The sequence below is a fragment of the Amphiura filiformis genome, chromosome 17, assembly GCF_039555335.1.
Source record: "Amphiura filiformis chromosome 17, Afil_fr2py, whole genome shotgun sequence".
NCBI classification, from domain to species: Eukaryota; Metazoa; Echinodermata; class Ophiuroidea; order Amphilepidida; family Amphiuridae; genus Amphiura; species Amphiura filiformis.
The window spans coordinates 52,298,227-52,314,922 of record NC_092644.1 but is presented as its reverse complement, the minus strand read 5'-3'; the positions used below and the strand labels follow the sequence as shown (position 1 = coordinate 52,314,922).

Below are 16,696 nucleotides of genomic sequence, written 5' to 3'. Positions count from 1 at the left end.
TTTAAAGAAAAAAGAAACACAGTGACGCGACGTAAAGAAAAAGTATCACATAATTTGAATTTTAAAATTTTAAAATTTTAAAAATTTTTAGGGCAAGTGCTTTTTTCAACAAGCGTTTCTATAAATTAAACAAAATTATTGCTCAGGTCATCGAGGTCATTGCAAGGAGCTGTTGTTTGCCTGGATGTTGTTGTGATGAAAACCGTGAATGTACTGGGCTAAAAAGAAGGTAGAAGTCAGAATAAGACAGCAAAGTAAATATCACTAAAACGTACAAGGTAAAATTCCACGTAGCCGTTGTGTTGTACTTGTGCACATGAGCATTACATTGTATGCCTTGCCCACCAGTCAGTGAATGTCCATCATCTGATCATGATTGATTGATTATATTGCATTGCCATTCATGCATTGCTCAGTCATGCTAGTATTCATGGTATTTGGCATTGCATGTTTGAAGCGGAAACAGCAAGAAAAAAATCAATACTTTAATTATACTATTTATAATATAGCGGTGATCTTTTCTTTTATGCCCGATCCGACACGACAGGGTATTAGCCTAATTAGCTAGAAATTGAGGGTTGCCCGACGCCCGTCATTTGAATAAATTTGCCTGTCCTAATTTGACCTTTAAAATATTTACCAGACATCTATAGCCCATTGGGGGGTTCAAAGAGTTCAAATAGACCTTTTTCTCAGACGTCACCAATCAATCGATATTAGGGTCCAGCATTCGAGTCATCAGCACCCAAACGCAAATACCGCGCTGGCGCGCGCGATCAACTTTGCGCCGCGCTGGGCGTCCTGCGCGGTATTGCCAGCATGCAGTACGCGTTCGTTCGCCACGGTGTAAATGTAAACAAAAATGTGAAACAAAACAAAGATTGAATTTCAAAAAGCATCGCAGGTTTTCCGTATCTTTTGTATTTTATAGCATCAAAACAGGCCGAAATAAAGATACCAGTGTACAGTTCCCGTTTAAACAATTCTTTTATGGAAGCTATCGTGAAAGATGACAAAACAGGAGAAAATACGCAGTATTTGGTGTTTTCACACCGTGGGCACGTGGGAAACGCACATGTTGTTTGTTTACATCTGAGACCCCAATATCGATTACATTGTAGGTGAAGTCATCAGAAAAAGGTCTATGTGCTGATATCCCTTACCAAAGGTCGAGGCCTTATCTAAGCCTCAACTTAACCTCGGAAAATAAGCCTCGTGAATAGCCTTAATATCCTTAGCCTCGTCTTAGCCTTGTCTTAGCCTCACCTTAGCCTGAAAATTAGCCTAATTATTTAAATTAGATAAGCCTCAAATAATTAGCATAATTAGCCTCAAATAATTAGCCTCGTATAATTAGCCTCACATTTTTAGCCTCAAAATATTAGCCTCGGAATATTAGCCTCATAATAATTAGCCTTGTCTTAGCCTCATCTTAGCCTCACCTTAGCCTGAAAATTAGCCTTAGAATTATTTAAATTAGTTAAGGGGGTACTACACCCCTGCCCAATTTTGTGCCTATAATAAAAATACCCTTTAAACTGTTAATTTTTCAAAATTATTGGCAATTCTGAGCAGCATACAGTAGTCTGCTCCCTGACAGTTGGTGACCTCTGACCTATCATGTGACCATATTTTTGAAGCTAATAATAGCCTCAAAAAAGTCAAGGTTAATTTAAGCCTCAAAATTAAAGCAGGCCAAGACGAGGTTAATTTTTAGCCTCAAAAACATTTCAGGCTAAGACGAGGTTAATTTCTTAGCCTTGTCACCGATAAGGTTAATTTCTTAGCCTCGATGGCTAAGTTGAGGTTAATTTTTAGCCTCAAAAGATATCGAGGCTAAGTTGAGGCTAAGGTAAGGCTTATTTAGCCTCGACTTATGGTAAGGGATGGCCTTAATTGTTCTATAATTTGGGTCTACTAGGCAATTAGCTTTTCTAAACATACAATTTATGATAACATCTGTCAAAGGTAGAGTTGGGCGACTATCACTTTTTTCCTAGTCGACTAGTCGGCAGCAAATAGTCGCGACTACGACTATAGTCGCGACTATATGTGGTTAAAATTGGACTGAAAAATCGGGTGAAAGATTGGTGGCAATATGGTCATTTTCACGGTAAAGGGTGTAACTTTGGATTTTTAACATTTTGATCCGTAGTTTTCTAATAAAGCCACAGAATTCCATGATTTTTGGCCACATAAGTCATCTAGTTAGCAGCTACCTTGGGTAGCATAATCATCTTCGGAGTTACTGCGCTCAGTTTTAGCAGGCTTAAATGTACCTAATATTGCCATTTTGAAAAACTGTAAAAAACAGTAACATTTTTGTAAAACCCTGTGTTTTCTTCAGTTAGTTCATGGATAATTTTTCTTATCCTGAAAGTACGGTCATATGTTCAGTAAACACTGCCACATTAGATTTAATTGTGAACAGCCCTGTATTTTTGAGAACCGGACTTCGATATTTGTCGTTTCGAGGCTTCATTTTCCGTTAACAATTGTTAACAAACTTTGTGGGTATAGCTTTGGTTCATAATTCTTGGTTATTTCTTCACTTCTTCTTGATTCATAACAGTTGATATCTTAACTTGAAATGGGTAACAAAAATTAGTTGATTTGCAAGCTTTTAAAATTTTTATAAAATCTTGACTTCAAAGAGCCGATTTTCCGTTAACTTTTTTGAAGCCTCCGAAACAAACTGTTCAGCAAGCTTGGGCAAATATAAATAAAAGAGCTCATCCAATCTATTTATCAAAATGTAGCAAAGTAGATCCTCAAGTCACTTGTTTTTAAATCATGGAGATATATATCACCGCTTGAAAATGGGACCCAATACAAACTTTCCGTTAACAATTGAAGCCTCCAAACAAATGAAGCCTCCAAACAACAGTAAACTTAATTATCATCTATGCATATCTAAATTGGTATGTTCCATATTGATATCTGCATTGTAATTGTTGCATGATATGTGCAGAATGTCATAAATTTAAAAAAAAATCGATATTATGGTTAATGCTTGAAAAATATACTGATATCCAAGAAAGCCCGCTTGGAGGCTTCACATGCAAATAACACCATACTTAACAAATGGGTGAAAAAATTATCATGTTATAAATCTGCAATATCTGCCGCATAGAATCATTGATTCAATACACACAAGAAAACAACAGCTTAGATGATCCCAACAGTGTTGTTTTCAAAAAAACTACTTCTGCCATGTTTAACCATTGTAAACATGAAGCCTCCGAAACAAAAAAACTGACTTGCTGTGATAATTTAATTTTTGTCACAACTGAAATTCAATACTTAGAAGCAAAGCATGAAAATTGGTAATTGTGATATTTTTTACCTATTTTTTCATGTCAACTTGTAGTAGTTAGCCAAATATTTTACTTTTATGATCACCTGTGTTGTTAACTGAAGCCTCCGAAACACAAATCGCTTGAATTGCCAATTCTAAAAAATAACTCCAATTTCTGTGAAACTTGGCTGGGAGGTTCCTTTCATCAAGTAGTATTTGTACATGAAGTTAGACATTTAAATTATTTTAGGAACCCAATTAAAACTTAAAAAATATGTTTAAGGTTGGGAAATTTCCATTGCAAATGACCCTTGATGTTAAAAATTTTCAAAATTGCAATTACAAACATAGCAAAACATGGTATAAAATTTAACTTATATCTGTTGACTTACTTTGAAATGGGATTTCACATGTATTCCAGCTTTCATGTCATAATTTTCTGAGCTTATGTAAAATACATTTTTCTTAGATTTTAACCAAAATGTTATGGAAATGTCAAATTTTTATCAGAAATCAAAAGGTTTAAGCCTTGAAACACTATTTTACTGGAATTTAAGTTGCTTCTATGCATGATTACAGTAAACAGAAACATATTTAAGTGGTTTGAAATTTTGACCCTAAAAATCAAAAGTTACACCCTTTACTGTGAAAATGACCATATAGTATTTATAATGCATGATTACAGGACCCGTGATTGCCGGCATCGCATCACAGTTTGCTACACAAACCAGCACTGTTGCGATACAAATTGCTACACTGTATCGCACGTTTGCGATGCAAATATTTGACTGTAAAATGCTGTAATATAGGCCTAACTTTTCTGTTCAATTAAATTCACTTGCCACTTTCCAGCAACAGCACAAGAAACTTCATATAATTTCTCAAACCTTCAATATTCCAATAGCGATCTTCGTTCGTTTCCATGTTTTGCTGTGCATGAAAATATGTAAACATGCCGGCACGGCAGTGCATATTTTCCATGGTATGCTCATGAACGTGTTGCATCGTGCATGTACGATTAACTTTCACCTCCGACCTACGCCACCTGACCTCATCTAGACTACTGCATTTGTCGCTACAGGGGTGGCATTGCAACATTACGACTGTTTGTCAGCTAATTTGTTTATTTTCCTGTTGCTTTCTAAATATTCTGTTACCACAATAAGCATAGCTTTTTGAAATTACGTGAAAAGTACTTCTAATCTAATAATATTTTCCTAAATTTTTCCTTTTTGGAAAACACTTCTCGGAAGTTCTCGCTGTTTCTTTCCAAAGTTGAAATAATCTCATACCTTCAGTAGTTGGTACAAACACCCAACCTGGGTCTGTACATGCACGCTATGACGCTGCTACACCTGTTATCGCTGCATAAATTATAATCATAATGAGATGTTCGACAGTTCTAAGTAACTTAAGTTTTTTAACGGCTTTTATCTTGTGGGAAAGTAGTTCGACAACAAGTCAATAACACCAATTTAATGATGATTTATGGACATTATGATTACTTGTTGGTTAGTGTTACTATTGGTAAGACAATGACTAACATTTTTTCACATTTTTCGCAGTTTAATGTATATGTATTAGTATTTGGTTGGTTTTGGTGCGAATAACTGGCACTTTTAAAGTAATTTTTTAACACAAAAATATACTTGCATTAGTCGACTTTTGGTTTTCAATAGTCGTAGTCGCGACTATCAGTAATAGTCGCGACTAACGACTATTGGCGACTTAGTCGCCCAACTCTAGTCAAAGGCATTAATTTTGCCCATCCCAGGAGCAAACTGGCCATGTAAAATGACGGCCAGACGGTTGGCTAGATAAGAACTTGATGCCGAGCTATAGGCTATCATATATGGCATGCCCTTTCGCAATTACAACTCAGCTGCGCATGTGCAGAAACAAAGTCGCCAAATAGAATTAGAGATAACGACGAGGCTACTGTACATTTTCAGTGGGGTGTACTTTGACGTTTGCATACAAACGTTTTGCACTGGAATTTCGCTGACAGTTTGAGTTTGGTCTTCACAGGAAATCTGAATTTGTATTAATTACCGATATGTACTTTTGTAGGAATGAATAAAAAATGTTTTACAAAATATGTTTTTGAAGGAAGTGCAAAGTTCGCCGCCATTGGAAATGCACTGCAGCCTCCTCGTGTTTATCTCCAAAAAAATTGGCAAATATTACCCACAACGTATCATGATTCTGGAATTGCGAATAATGTTAAAATTACGAATTTATCAAATTAAACTTTTGCATTGTTCACAAGGTTAAACATGTTCTATACAAATGTATAGTATGGTACCTTTTATTTCGTCGGACAAGTTTTATTTTGTTCCAAAATCCATTTTTATCGCATTTTTTGACGTAAAAGAGCTGAATGCAAAATCGGTGAAGCAAACTCTGAAACTAAAACTTTTGCGTAGCACTCGAGCAGCGAGCGCTTATTTTTAACTTGTTTGACATGATTTACACTCACGTATCAAGCATTTTCAAGCGTGTTTGACAATATTTTACTGTGTGGCACAATTTTGCATTTATTGGGTGGCTTTTGGCATTAAATTTCTCGAAAAACATGATGTACAGTATTTTTCTTTTTAAAAAATTTCCTCATTTCACAAATTCTTTGCCACTTTCCACTCATCTGATCATCTTTTTATGTGATGGAGGTGATGTCGATTTTATGAAGGTATGTTTCTTGCTTTTCCGATAATTTTAAAATTGTTTTTTTTTTGAGACAGAAACTTGAGACAAAATAGCCGTTTTCAAAAAGTTGTTTTTAATTTAACCTTATTATTTACCCCATAATTTCCCTCATTTATCAAAGCCCTGCCCTCCTTCCAATACTAGGCCTACATTAAACCTTGACTTCAAAGTTTTTGGCAACTATTTAACTTTGATGCAATTTAAGTAAACCTTGATGAAAAAGCAATAATTTAGTCCATATAGCGAGTGTGGTCTATAGATTAAAAGTAAAAGATCACCATAATAGTATAAATTGTGGTATGGTAATTAAAGAGACATGGAGTATGGACGGTCATCATGACAGTCAGATTTTTCATGTTGATGTTCTGTTATTTTAAATTATGTCTGCAAAATATAGCCCTGGGATTTAAATTTTAAGGCTAAATTATTGTGAATACAGAACCGGAATAGGCTTGGCCTTGGACAATTGTTAAAAACAATCAATTTCAATTATTTTTTTAATTAATTATTTTCGATTGAATATCATGAACATTGACTCGCATACAAACTACTACAATTTACACAACTATAATTTATACTCGATCGCTGGGCGACATATTTTTTTTTTCATTTGTCACCAGTAATATTGATTTTGAGATACAGCCCATATTAATATTAAGGCTGCATTAGGAAAAAATGGGGGAATCGTTACATGAAAATGCTTTATTCACACTTCAAGTTTGGTTTATAATAAATTGTAGACAGTTTGGTGTCATTTTGTAGATAATTATGTCCTTTATCAAATACAAAAACTCCCAAGTCAATAGGATTTAAGTATTGTAAGATATAGACTTCAATATAAGAGATGTCAATGGGGGAATCAGTACCGGAACAGCCCATAGAGTTGTACACAAAATACTGAAAATATGGCAAACTTCAAACCTTTAATTGTATCTTTAAAAGTGCAAATAGCATGGACCACAAATTGCAAATATCATCCTGGATTGTAGCTATCTATCTCATAATAGATCACCTAAGAAACTTTAACTAAGAAATTGCCTAATTAGATGCTAATTACAACAGTTTTCCCTATAAGTTACTGTACAAAATGTGCACATGACATATAATGCTCCGACATTTCTAAATGTCCTATATATCTTACCTGAGTCACCCTGTTTATTCAAAAGTACACACGTTTATGGAAATTTGATGAGGAATTCAATTAAGGGTTTTCCGTCGTCACCCGATTCGACTCGACTATTGCGACTCTTTTCAACGTGTGCGTACTCCGCGTCGTGCTTGGCGTTGCGTTGCAGACATCGCAGAGAACGATGCGTGTTGTGCGTGTCAATGCATTTTTTGCGCACCGGTGATAAGCAGGGCCACAAAATAAAGAAAACAATGTTTGCTGAGCGCAAGAAAAGTGGCCGCTTAAATATAACATGTAGGCCTACATGTACAAACCAAATTTTGCCAGCGTGCTTCCACTGATAATGGACCTGGACCCCTCCTCCAAAGTAGGCTTACGACAGTAGGGTCCAATAGATGGTATGAAGTTATAGGCCTACCCAACAAACACAGAATCAAGTTTGTTTTTTAACATTAGGCCTAAACGAGTGTTAGATAAATTGGTTAATTCGTTTTAATAATATTTTGGCCTAAATGTTGGGTAACCACTACCGGTATATTATAGGCCTATTATTAAAGGTTATACGTTTGTAGAACGTTTCATAATGAAACGTACCACACGGCAAGTTTATAATCCAACATTTAAATCTTTAAAGCATTTTGCGTTATTGTGTAAAGACCTAGGCCTACTACGTGCACTGAATTCATAATGCATGCGATATAGACAACACCATCAAAACTATTCAATTTCAAAAATAATATCATAGCCTAATAGGCCAAATGTTTTTCTACAGCTATAGGCAACACAGTGTTTAACTTTGCTTTAATTGAATTCTATGTGATATGAATCCACCTCGAGATAATTCCGTATTACATGTATATAGTTTTTGTGACCAAAAAAGTTGTCCTCTCGGTAAACGGCACTAAGCATGCTAAGTAGGCCTATGCCTATAATAATTGTAGGCCTGTTATAGTCAAACACTTTCGCCATGGTGTCAAACGCTTCGCTTTAACATGTTTAATAAATCCTCTTTTTGGTCGATCGAGTGAGGTGAACATGGTGAAAGCTGTAAATTCCTCACTTTGTGTAACTTGATAACTCTTTGGTCCAATATCTTTGCAGATTGCAGAATGGGAGTCTTTCTTACACCCGTTTAACCAAAATACACCAAATTAGAATAATTGATCCTATTATGGTAACTTCTTAGGTAACTTTTTTTACATGAAAACTTTCCTGCGTAAACAGACAATTCCTTTTTTGTGGCCATATGCGTAAACGAACGCTTATCCGGCATCAGATCGCGTGTGTATACCAGCGCGTTGGTACGCACTAAAATATCCATGTACGCAATTAACTACGCATGGTGTCGCAGAAAAAATGCATTTTTGACCTATTTTGGTCAATTTATGCGAAAACAAGGTCCGGTACCCCAATTTTTTTTTTTTTGCGCGATTTACAGAGCTTTTTATTTTTCATAACATTATATATAAAATTTTATCGATACAATTTTTTTCTACAACGCAAAAGGTTGTCTATTTTGAGAAAATTGCTGATTTTGCCATTGAAGTGTACAGAGATTTTTGGAAATGTACACCTAAAACGGCTGTAGCTCAAAAATGAGGTCCGGCACCCCCTGTTTTTTTACTGATTTATTATCTACACATGTTAATACACGAAATATGTCAATTTAAAAAAATTTGATCGAATAAAACCCTTAAATGCTACTAGTGTTTAGTGCCAGAAATGGAGGAAAAAAGTTTCAGTTGTTAGTGTCATAAAAATTTTAAAACTATTTTACAATTTTTGACCACCCTGTGTGTGTAATGCAAAGGATACTCACTCTTTTTTTCGAAGGGCCCCTGCAATTTCTTTCTGAATCCATATTTATTATGAGCTACATAGCTTTCAGAAAAGGAAATATGGGGTTCACCATGACAAGAAAGATGCTAATTTTGTTGTTGTTCCACTCTGTATATATTTCTTACCCACCCAGTATTATGATGTTATACATTTTTGTTTGTACTTTGTTGATTTGGCATCCTTGTAAAGTAATATAAGCTTTCCAGAAATATGTACTTATAATGGTCTAAAATGTATGAAATTAATCAAAATTGGTGATATTTTTCTCATTTTACATTATGTTGCACAAAAGATGACCAATTCATGATGCGACCATTAATAATATTCAACTTCCTTTGTGAAAATGAACTCTGAAACCACAAGTTAAATTGTGATGGGATTTTCATCAACATAAAGCTCTAAAAATGGCATAATGAAATTGACAACTGAATTTTGGTATTGCTTGACAAATGATTCATTTTGCTGTATTGCATTAATCACATGATATCACCATCTGACATTAAACATTTTATCTCATTTCTAGGGAATTTGTCATTTGGCGTCTCCAGTTGAAAGTTTGTGATACATCATCTGGTTGGACATCCACCTTCAACCCTGGTCACCATGCGATTCATTAAAAACTCAGAGCTCCGTGAGTGGGTGAAAGAGAGTCTACGAAAAGCAATATTCCAAAAGGTATAGATATTCATACAATATTAAACTTATATATTTTATAGAATTGTATTTATACATGTAGTGGTTATAAAATTAGACTTCAACATTAATTGTTTATTTTGCTTACCGGGAGTGCTTCGGACAAACTTTCGAGTGCCCTCCCCCCAACAAAAAATGAAAGAGAAAAGTGCTCCTCTTACAAGTAACCTGCTTTCGACCAAAATTCACCCTGATTATGGGCCCAAAATAGAGTAAAATACCAAATTTTTGTGTGATACGAGTGCACATTGTTCCAACAAAGTTCTTTTTGGAAGCTGGAAGGCCAAAGAAGATTTTCACACAACCCCAAAATGCATAGTGTGACAAAAAGTATTTTGTCCACAATGCATTCTGGGCTTCCTTTAATCAATACCTTATCAAAATGATCAATAAGCAAAATGTTGCAAAAATCTTGCCATAGTGTACCAAATGATGGCCGCTACCATAGTTACTCCTGTAGCACATTAGTTCAAATCATCTTCCAGACATGCTCTACAAGACATGCAAATGCATAGTGTACAAAAGAATTACTTCCATCAATACCAGTTAAACTTTGTACTCCATTGCATTGTACGTACATGTACTCCATGCATGATTTGCATGTCTTCTCAGGAGCGTGTCTGGAGGATTTGAACTAATGACACGAATGAATGGCATGAATTGGAAAATCGATGGATGCCATTGGTTATTGTTTCCAATAACTGTGGATAATTCCCATTTTTCAAAATTAGAAAAGAGAACATTAAAAACCTATTTTTTTCCTACATGTAATATGATCAAGAATCTAAGAGTCCCAACAGTAATGGCATTATAAAGTCTTCTTTTGTGCAGGAGTCTATGTTATTTGGAGCATTTTGCAAAACCATTTTGCTATTTAAGTGTTTATCCTATTTAATACTGGGCCAAAATGATGCAACCAAGAATTGAATACCTGAGTGGAAGAAGGGCCCAACTCCAATTTTTTTACAAAAATGAGTTAGACCCAGCATTTTATTGCCAGCAGATTGTTCTTCCTTGTGTGTGAAAGATGAGCCAAAATCAACTCTCCAAATAGTCTTTCAAGTACACTTAATCATGGTTTTCATGGAAGAAAGGCCCAACTCCATGGAGTTGGGACCTTCTTCCACAAATATTGGGTTAAACAGGAATTTTGTTCATCCATGAAATCTGCTTTTTACTACAATAAACTTTCTTGACATGCTTCTACTTGTGCAATTAAGGTGGTATTGGATGCATTTTCTAGAAATTAGAAAATGCTTTGAGCATGTTTTAAACAAATTAATTGAGTAGGGTAAAGTACACTGATCAATATGCCTTTTGTTTGGCGCAAATCGGACATACGGTTTCCATAATACATCAATTTATATTTTCTTTGTATCCTCTTGTTTAGTCAATAATTAATCTCGTTAATTTTATAATATTACTGCCACGTTTCAGGAATATATAATTTTAGCCAATATTCTGCTAAAATCAATGCATAAATGTTCAGGTACTTTTATTTTACATAATTTGCCTGAAACTTGGTCAAAAGTTTCTAATATGTCTAATGTATTATATAATGAAGCAGCCTCTAATTTGCATATTTGCATAATTAATGAGCTAATTTGCATAAATGCTAATTAATTATGCAAATATGCAAATTAGGGGCGGCTTCACTATATAATACATTAGAACATATTAGAAACACTTTGACCAAGTTTCAGGGCAAAAAAATATGCAAAATAAAAGTACCCTGAACATTTATGCATGGATTTTTCGCAAAATATTGGCAAAAATTATATGTTAATGAGCTTCTCCAGTCATTTTAGCTCATTAACTTTATTGATTATTGATAAAAACAATAAGATACAAAGAAAATATAAATTGATATATTTTGACAACCGTATGTCCGATTGACTCCAAACAAAAGGCATATTGATCAGTGTACTTTGCTCTACTCAATTAATCTGTTTAAAACATGCTTAGAGCACTTTTATAATGCCTCCATAACCACCTTAATGGATAATTACCAAATTTCTATTCTATTTATAACACATCTGCTTATGAAACTGGCACTTGCAGTATATTAGTGGAAGAAGGGCCCAACTCCAGTTCGTATTAAGACCTGTATCGTTGCCATGGAAACATCATATTTAATTTTGAATGTATGTAATATTGTATATTCATGTATTGAAGGTCCACTGAAGATGAAAACATTCTGCCTATAAAACTTTTCCAACTATTAAGTTTTTCCTTAATATCTCAAAAACAATTTTGATGGAGTTGGGCCCTTCTTCCACTCAGGTATTCAATTGTTTTTGTCTTTGCCCCAAAATTTATATTTTGCACCCAGACCAAAAAAGCTGGCTATGCCCTTGTTGGAACTATCAAATGGTTAATGGTGTTCGTTGATGTAACAATATCAAATGGTAATGAACTGATCAATTAAGAATTTATGTATGAGTGATATGATGATAGATAGATATCAAAAACCTGTGTCTTTTTGTATGTGAATCATATAACATTACAAGCGATTTGATTGAGTTTCAATACTGACAGTACATGTACTTGAAACTGGTGTGACATTGTATGTCCGACCGATGGACAAACAATGTCACATCAGTGTCAGGTACATGCGCTCTACGACGGACATACAATATCACATTCGTGTCAGGTACATGCACTGTCAGTATTTGAAATTAAGTGAATCGATATATTAGCAGCAGAGATGGTAAAGATGTAATGAATACCATCTAATTTGCTTTCTGTTAATGTTTCAGGCCCATGCACTTGCAGTTCAAACTGGATGTGAAGTTCTCATCAAACTCGATGATGTGAAGGATACAGCTGAGTGTCAGTACTATGCTACTGGTGCCCTTCAAAAGACCTATAACAGCAACCAGCTGAAGAAGTCTACCAGTGAGGTGGAAGTGTCAGGAGAAACAGGATTACCTGTAACCAAAATGGTTGACCAAGGTAGTCAGAACTCGAGTGATGATGGTGATGATGAGGAGGGTGATGAAGAGGGACATCGTAATCAAAAAGCATCAGCTTCTAATCGTAAGGAATCCTTGCCAGGTGGTATCAGATCCTCTACATCAACAAGTGAAGAGAGTGTCACCCATCAATCTCAAGTGAAGGGTGAACTATCAGAGGAAGATGATATGGATGATGCAGATGACTATGATGATGAGGAAGAGGAGATGTACAGAGATGATGATGATAGTCAGTTTCTACCTACTCAGGTAGCTTATAATGGGGTGAATTCTAAGAGTGATGATCTTCCTGAGACTGATGTTAATGATAAGGATATTAAAGATGAAGCACAGGAAACAACTTGTGCATTAGAAGGATCTGTAGAGCCAGTAGAGTCCATGCCCAAACAGATTTCTCTAAGTGTAAATAGCTTTAATCCTGGTAGTACCATGGAGAAAGAAAGGGAGCCCCAAATCCCACCACCTGATGAAAAAAGTACTTCTTCAATGAACCAAGCAGCAAATAAGACTTCACCTGATGTTGGGACGTCTTCGCAGCCAATGCCAGCAATGTCTCCTTCTATTAGACCTTATCAATGTGGTGTATGCCAGAAGACATTTGGTAGCATACAGGTTCTGAGCAGACATGCTCAGACATTCCACGGTATGAACAGAGGAATGAGGTATTACTGTAACATATGCGGACAAAGCTATAAGCTCGCCCAATATCTACAAGCTCATGTGAAAATGCACGATACGGTTACCGTATCACCTGTCTTGTGCAAAGTTTGCGGCATGGGTTATTATAGCGATGCTGCCCTCAAGCAACATGAGCTTACACACAGCACGCCTTCCATTCCATCCGAACCTGTTCATACGGTTAGCAGTCCTCCAGATGTGCAAGTACATAGCAAACCCAATCCACGCCTGCAGCTATCCCAAACTAGCTCTATTTCAGGACCAAAACCAATACCGACATCATCAAGTAGCCTTAAATCAAGCCGACCAGTCGAGCAGTCACCTACAGAAGCAAAACGGTTTAAACCAAGCTCCCCATCAGAAGAGAAAGAAGAAACCAAAGACAACAGCTATCATGAGCCAAAGCAATATCATTGTTTAGTTTGTGGAATGGCGTTTGAGGAAGGGGAGCAGCTGGAGGAACATGTGATGAGGAAGCATATGCAATCTGATGAACCACAAGCACCAGACAAATCTGCTGGAAAGTTACCACCAGAAAGTGATGATGTTGGTGATAACAGTGATCAACAACAAGACACTAACAGGCAATCAGAAAGTCTTATAAAAGAAGAAGCGAAATCCCCAACACCACCACCACTATCTTCGCAATCATTTGACCAACCTGGCACAAGTGAAAGCTCTTTCATGCCATCTGGGCCACATGCAATGTCCTTCCCACCTTTTAGCGCATTAGATAATACTAGTTTTGGTTTACACCAATCTCAGTCCCTACCTTTCCCTCCAGCAGGACCACTGCTCAACCCAAACTCTAACATCACATCAGTCTTAGAACAAGCTTTACCAGGGTTACTCCCAGGGATCTCTTTACTGTCCAATCCGACACAACTACCCATGGCTCATGCAGCTGCAAGCATCGCCCAGTCAGAAGGCTTTCCTCCCATGGTCTCCCAAGATGGGCGATTCACCTGCGACATCTGCGGAAATTCATATAAGTATAATTGCACACTTAAAGAACACAGACTAACCCATGCACAAACACCACTGTTTTCTTGCAAGATTTGTAACCAGGCCTTCTCAAGACAAAGACAATTGCGTGATCACATGTTCAGACATAGCGGGCAATACCCGTACCATTGCAAACTCTGCGGGAAAGGATTTGTGAGGCCTTCGATATTGCGGAGACATGAGACGGATAGACATAAGCAGGCCTGGGAGAACATGAGCTGATTTTATGATCAGATAATAGCAGCTGGATTTTTAAAATATGTACATAGCAGGAATTAACTTAATATAAGAAGATAATTTATAATTATGAATTTATGGTTTGAGAGAATAATGATATGCACGTTTTTTGAAAGCACATGTGATCTAAAGTAAATTTGTTAATGCTTTTGTGGTCTGTCCTGTGCATTGAGCATAGAAGTGATAAACAATCGGCTGATTGATTGATCAACGGTCTTGATAACAAGATGGTTGACCCATTGGGTTCTGGCGCGTACAATGGGAGGAGATCGCTTCTACGCGATCGCCGATCACCAGCGCATGCCAGGATCACAAAAGTACTAACAAAATTTCTTTAGGGTGATGTTTCATCCAGTCTGAAGTAAGTCGAAAGCCAATAGACCAGCAGGCCCGAGTCAGCATAATACATGTAATAATATCAACTTATCAAGGCATGTATATCGAAATAATGCATTTGTATAGGTAATGCATACAAAGTACACATGATATTTTTATCAATTAATAGTCATCCAAAATGCTATGAAATGGGTTAACTATGACTACGGTACTCTTTTTAGCCCCTTGTTGGCGGACCTGGTCAAGTCTTATTTAGCATGAGAGTTTTCAGGTTTAAAACTGAATTTCAGCAACTTGATTTAATTTCAGCCTGGTTTTGGTACTTTTTGCCCAATTTCACACACATTTTCAGTATTTTCAGTTTTTTAGGAAAGTGCAGTCTCATGCCTGTCTTAATGAGCAATACTACTGAACATTTATGCATGAATAAAATGTTTTCCCCTACAAAATAATGTACTGAGTATAATCACATCTTGTTGGAAGAAGCATCTATTCTAATTTTAAGCCACTATGTTATTGTGGTATGTTTATTTGGGGGGGTAAATTTGTATTTTGTTTGTTTTGTTTCACAAAAATTGCAAGTATCCAAATAAGTAGTATTTAAGAATAAAAGCATGTGTATGAAAGGCCTTAAAGGGGCACCTCATGATCCACAGCCTCCAAAAAAGTTCAGATTTTTATACATCTTATATAGAATGGAATTTTGTGCAATTTAATGTATGTAAAAGCACTTGATAAGTATACCAAAATTTTGAGTCTGGTTTGCTGTGTGTGCACCTAGTTGTAGGAACAATCAATAAAATAATAATGCAGGGCTTGAAACCAGAAATAGCTGTCCAAAATGGATGTTTGGAGTTTGAATATTTGATTCAAATCCCAGCACAAAAACAATAATATGATACTGCAGTGACCATGCCAATGGTGAACCCAAAACAGATTCCCTTTTAGGGCCATACCTATATATTTACCAGTGCGCCACCTTCCCCAGCTAGGCTGCAGCTTAGTGCAGCCACAATGTGAGCTCCAGTGAATTAGGGGCTAAGCTGGGGAAAGTCAATTTAGATATGGGTCACTTTATAAGCAGTTCTGGTTCCAAGCCCTAGAAAGGAAGTTTAAGAAGCCAAATCGCACAATATCAGGTTAGGCAGGTATTGTGATCAAACAAGTTTTACATCATGCCTTCTGCAGAATGGATCTACTTTCAGGTGTGTCCCCTATGGGGTGGCTTTGGGGCTCAATCCCCCCAGGTTTATGACAAAAGCATGACAAATCAGCCTATTTGGGATACATTTTAGTTTACTCACTCACCCTGCCAGGGTTGATAGTTGCTGTGTACACCCCTAATTTCATACATGCTTGTAATTCTGATTGAAATAAGACTTGTGTCTTGACGATCATACTGCTGTGTGCTATTTTCAAAAATATTGATCAAATTGGAACAATGTTGTAAATTTAGAGAATAAACGATAGGAATTTTTATTTTGCCTATCCCCCACCCCGTGATAGACGACAGGCAGGTCCAATATTTTGAGTAGTGGATGCCGGCGCAGCCGGTATCCACTACTCAGGCAAATATTGGACCTGCCTGTCGTCTATCACACGGTAGAGGATAGGCAAAATAAAATTCCTATCGTTTATTCTCATTCTTAGTCAGTTAAATATTATTTTAATAAAGTAAACTATTTTTAAAGCAAAAACTAAGTTTCCGCCATAAAACTCCCTCATTATAAAATGAACGAAACTTGTTTACAACTTCACGTATTCTGTTGCGCGTACTGCTAGCGCTTCACAGATTTCACA

The 16,696-nt window shown here is 36.3% G+C and overlaps 1 protein-coding gene across 1 annotated transcript; it reads left to right on the top strand.

The window, feature by feature from the left end:
• Positions 1–161: 161 nt before the first annotated feature.
• LOC140137952 (uncharacterized) lies at positions 162–16,344 on the top strand. The gene is made up of 3 exons (XM_072159763.1): positions 162–278; positions 9,496–9,647; positions 12,425–16,344. The coding sequence occupies exons 2-3, from the start codon at positions 9,576–9,578 to the stop codon at positions 14,543–14,545; spliced, it is 2,193 nt and encodes a 730-aa protein (XP_072015864.1). The 5' UTR covers positions 162–278; positions 9,496–9,575; the 3' UTR covers positions 14,546–16,344.
• Positions 16,345–16,696: the final 352 nt, after the last annotated feature.

Excerpts from the sequence above, each read along its gene's own strand:
- LOC140137952 (XM_072159763.1), top strand. The coding sequence starts at position 9,576 with ATGCGATTCATTAAAAACTCAGAGCTCCGTGAGTGGGTGAAAGAGAGT. Across the intron at positions 9,648-12,424 it reads GAAAAGCAATATTCCAAAAG|GCCCATGCACTTGCAGTTCA; the intron begins GTATAGATATTC and ends TTAATGTTTCAG.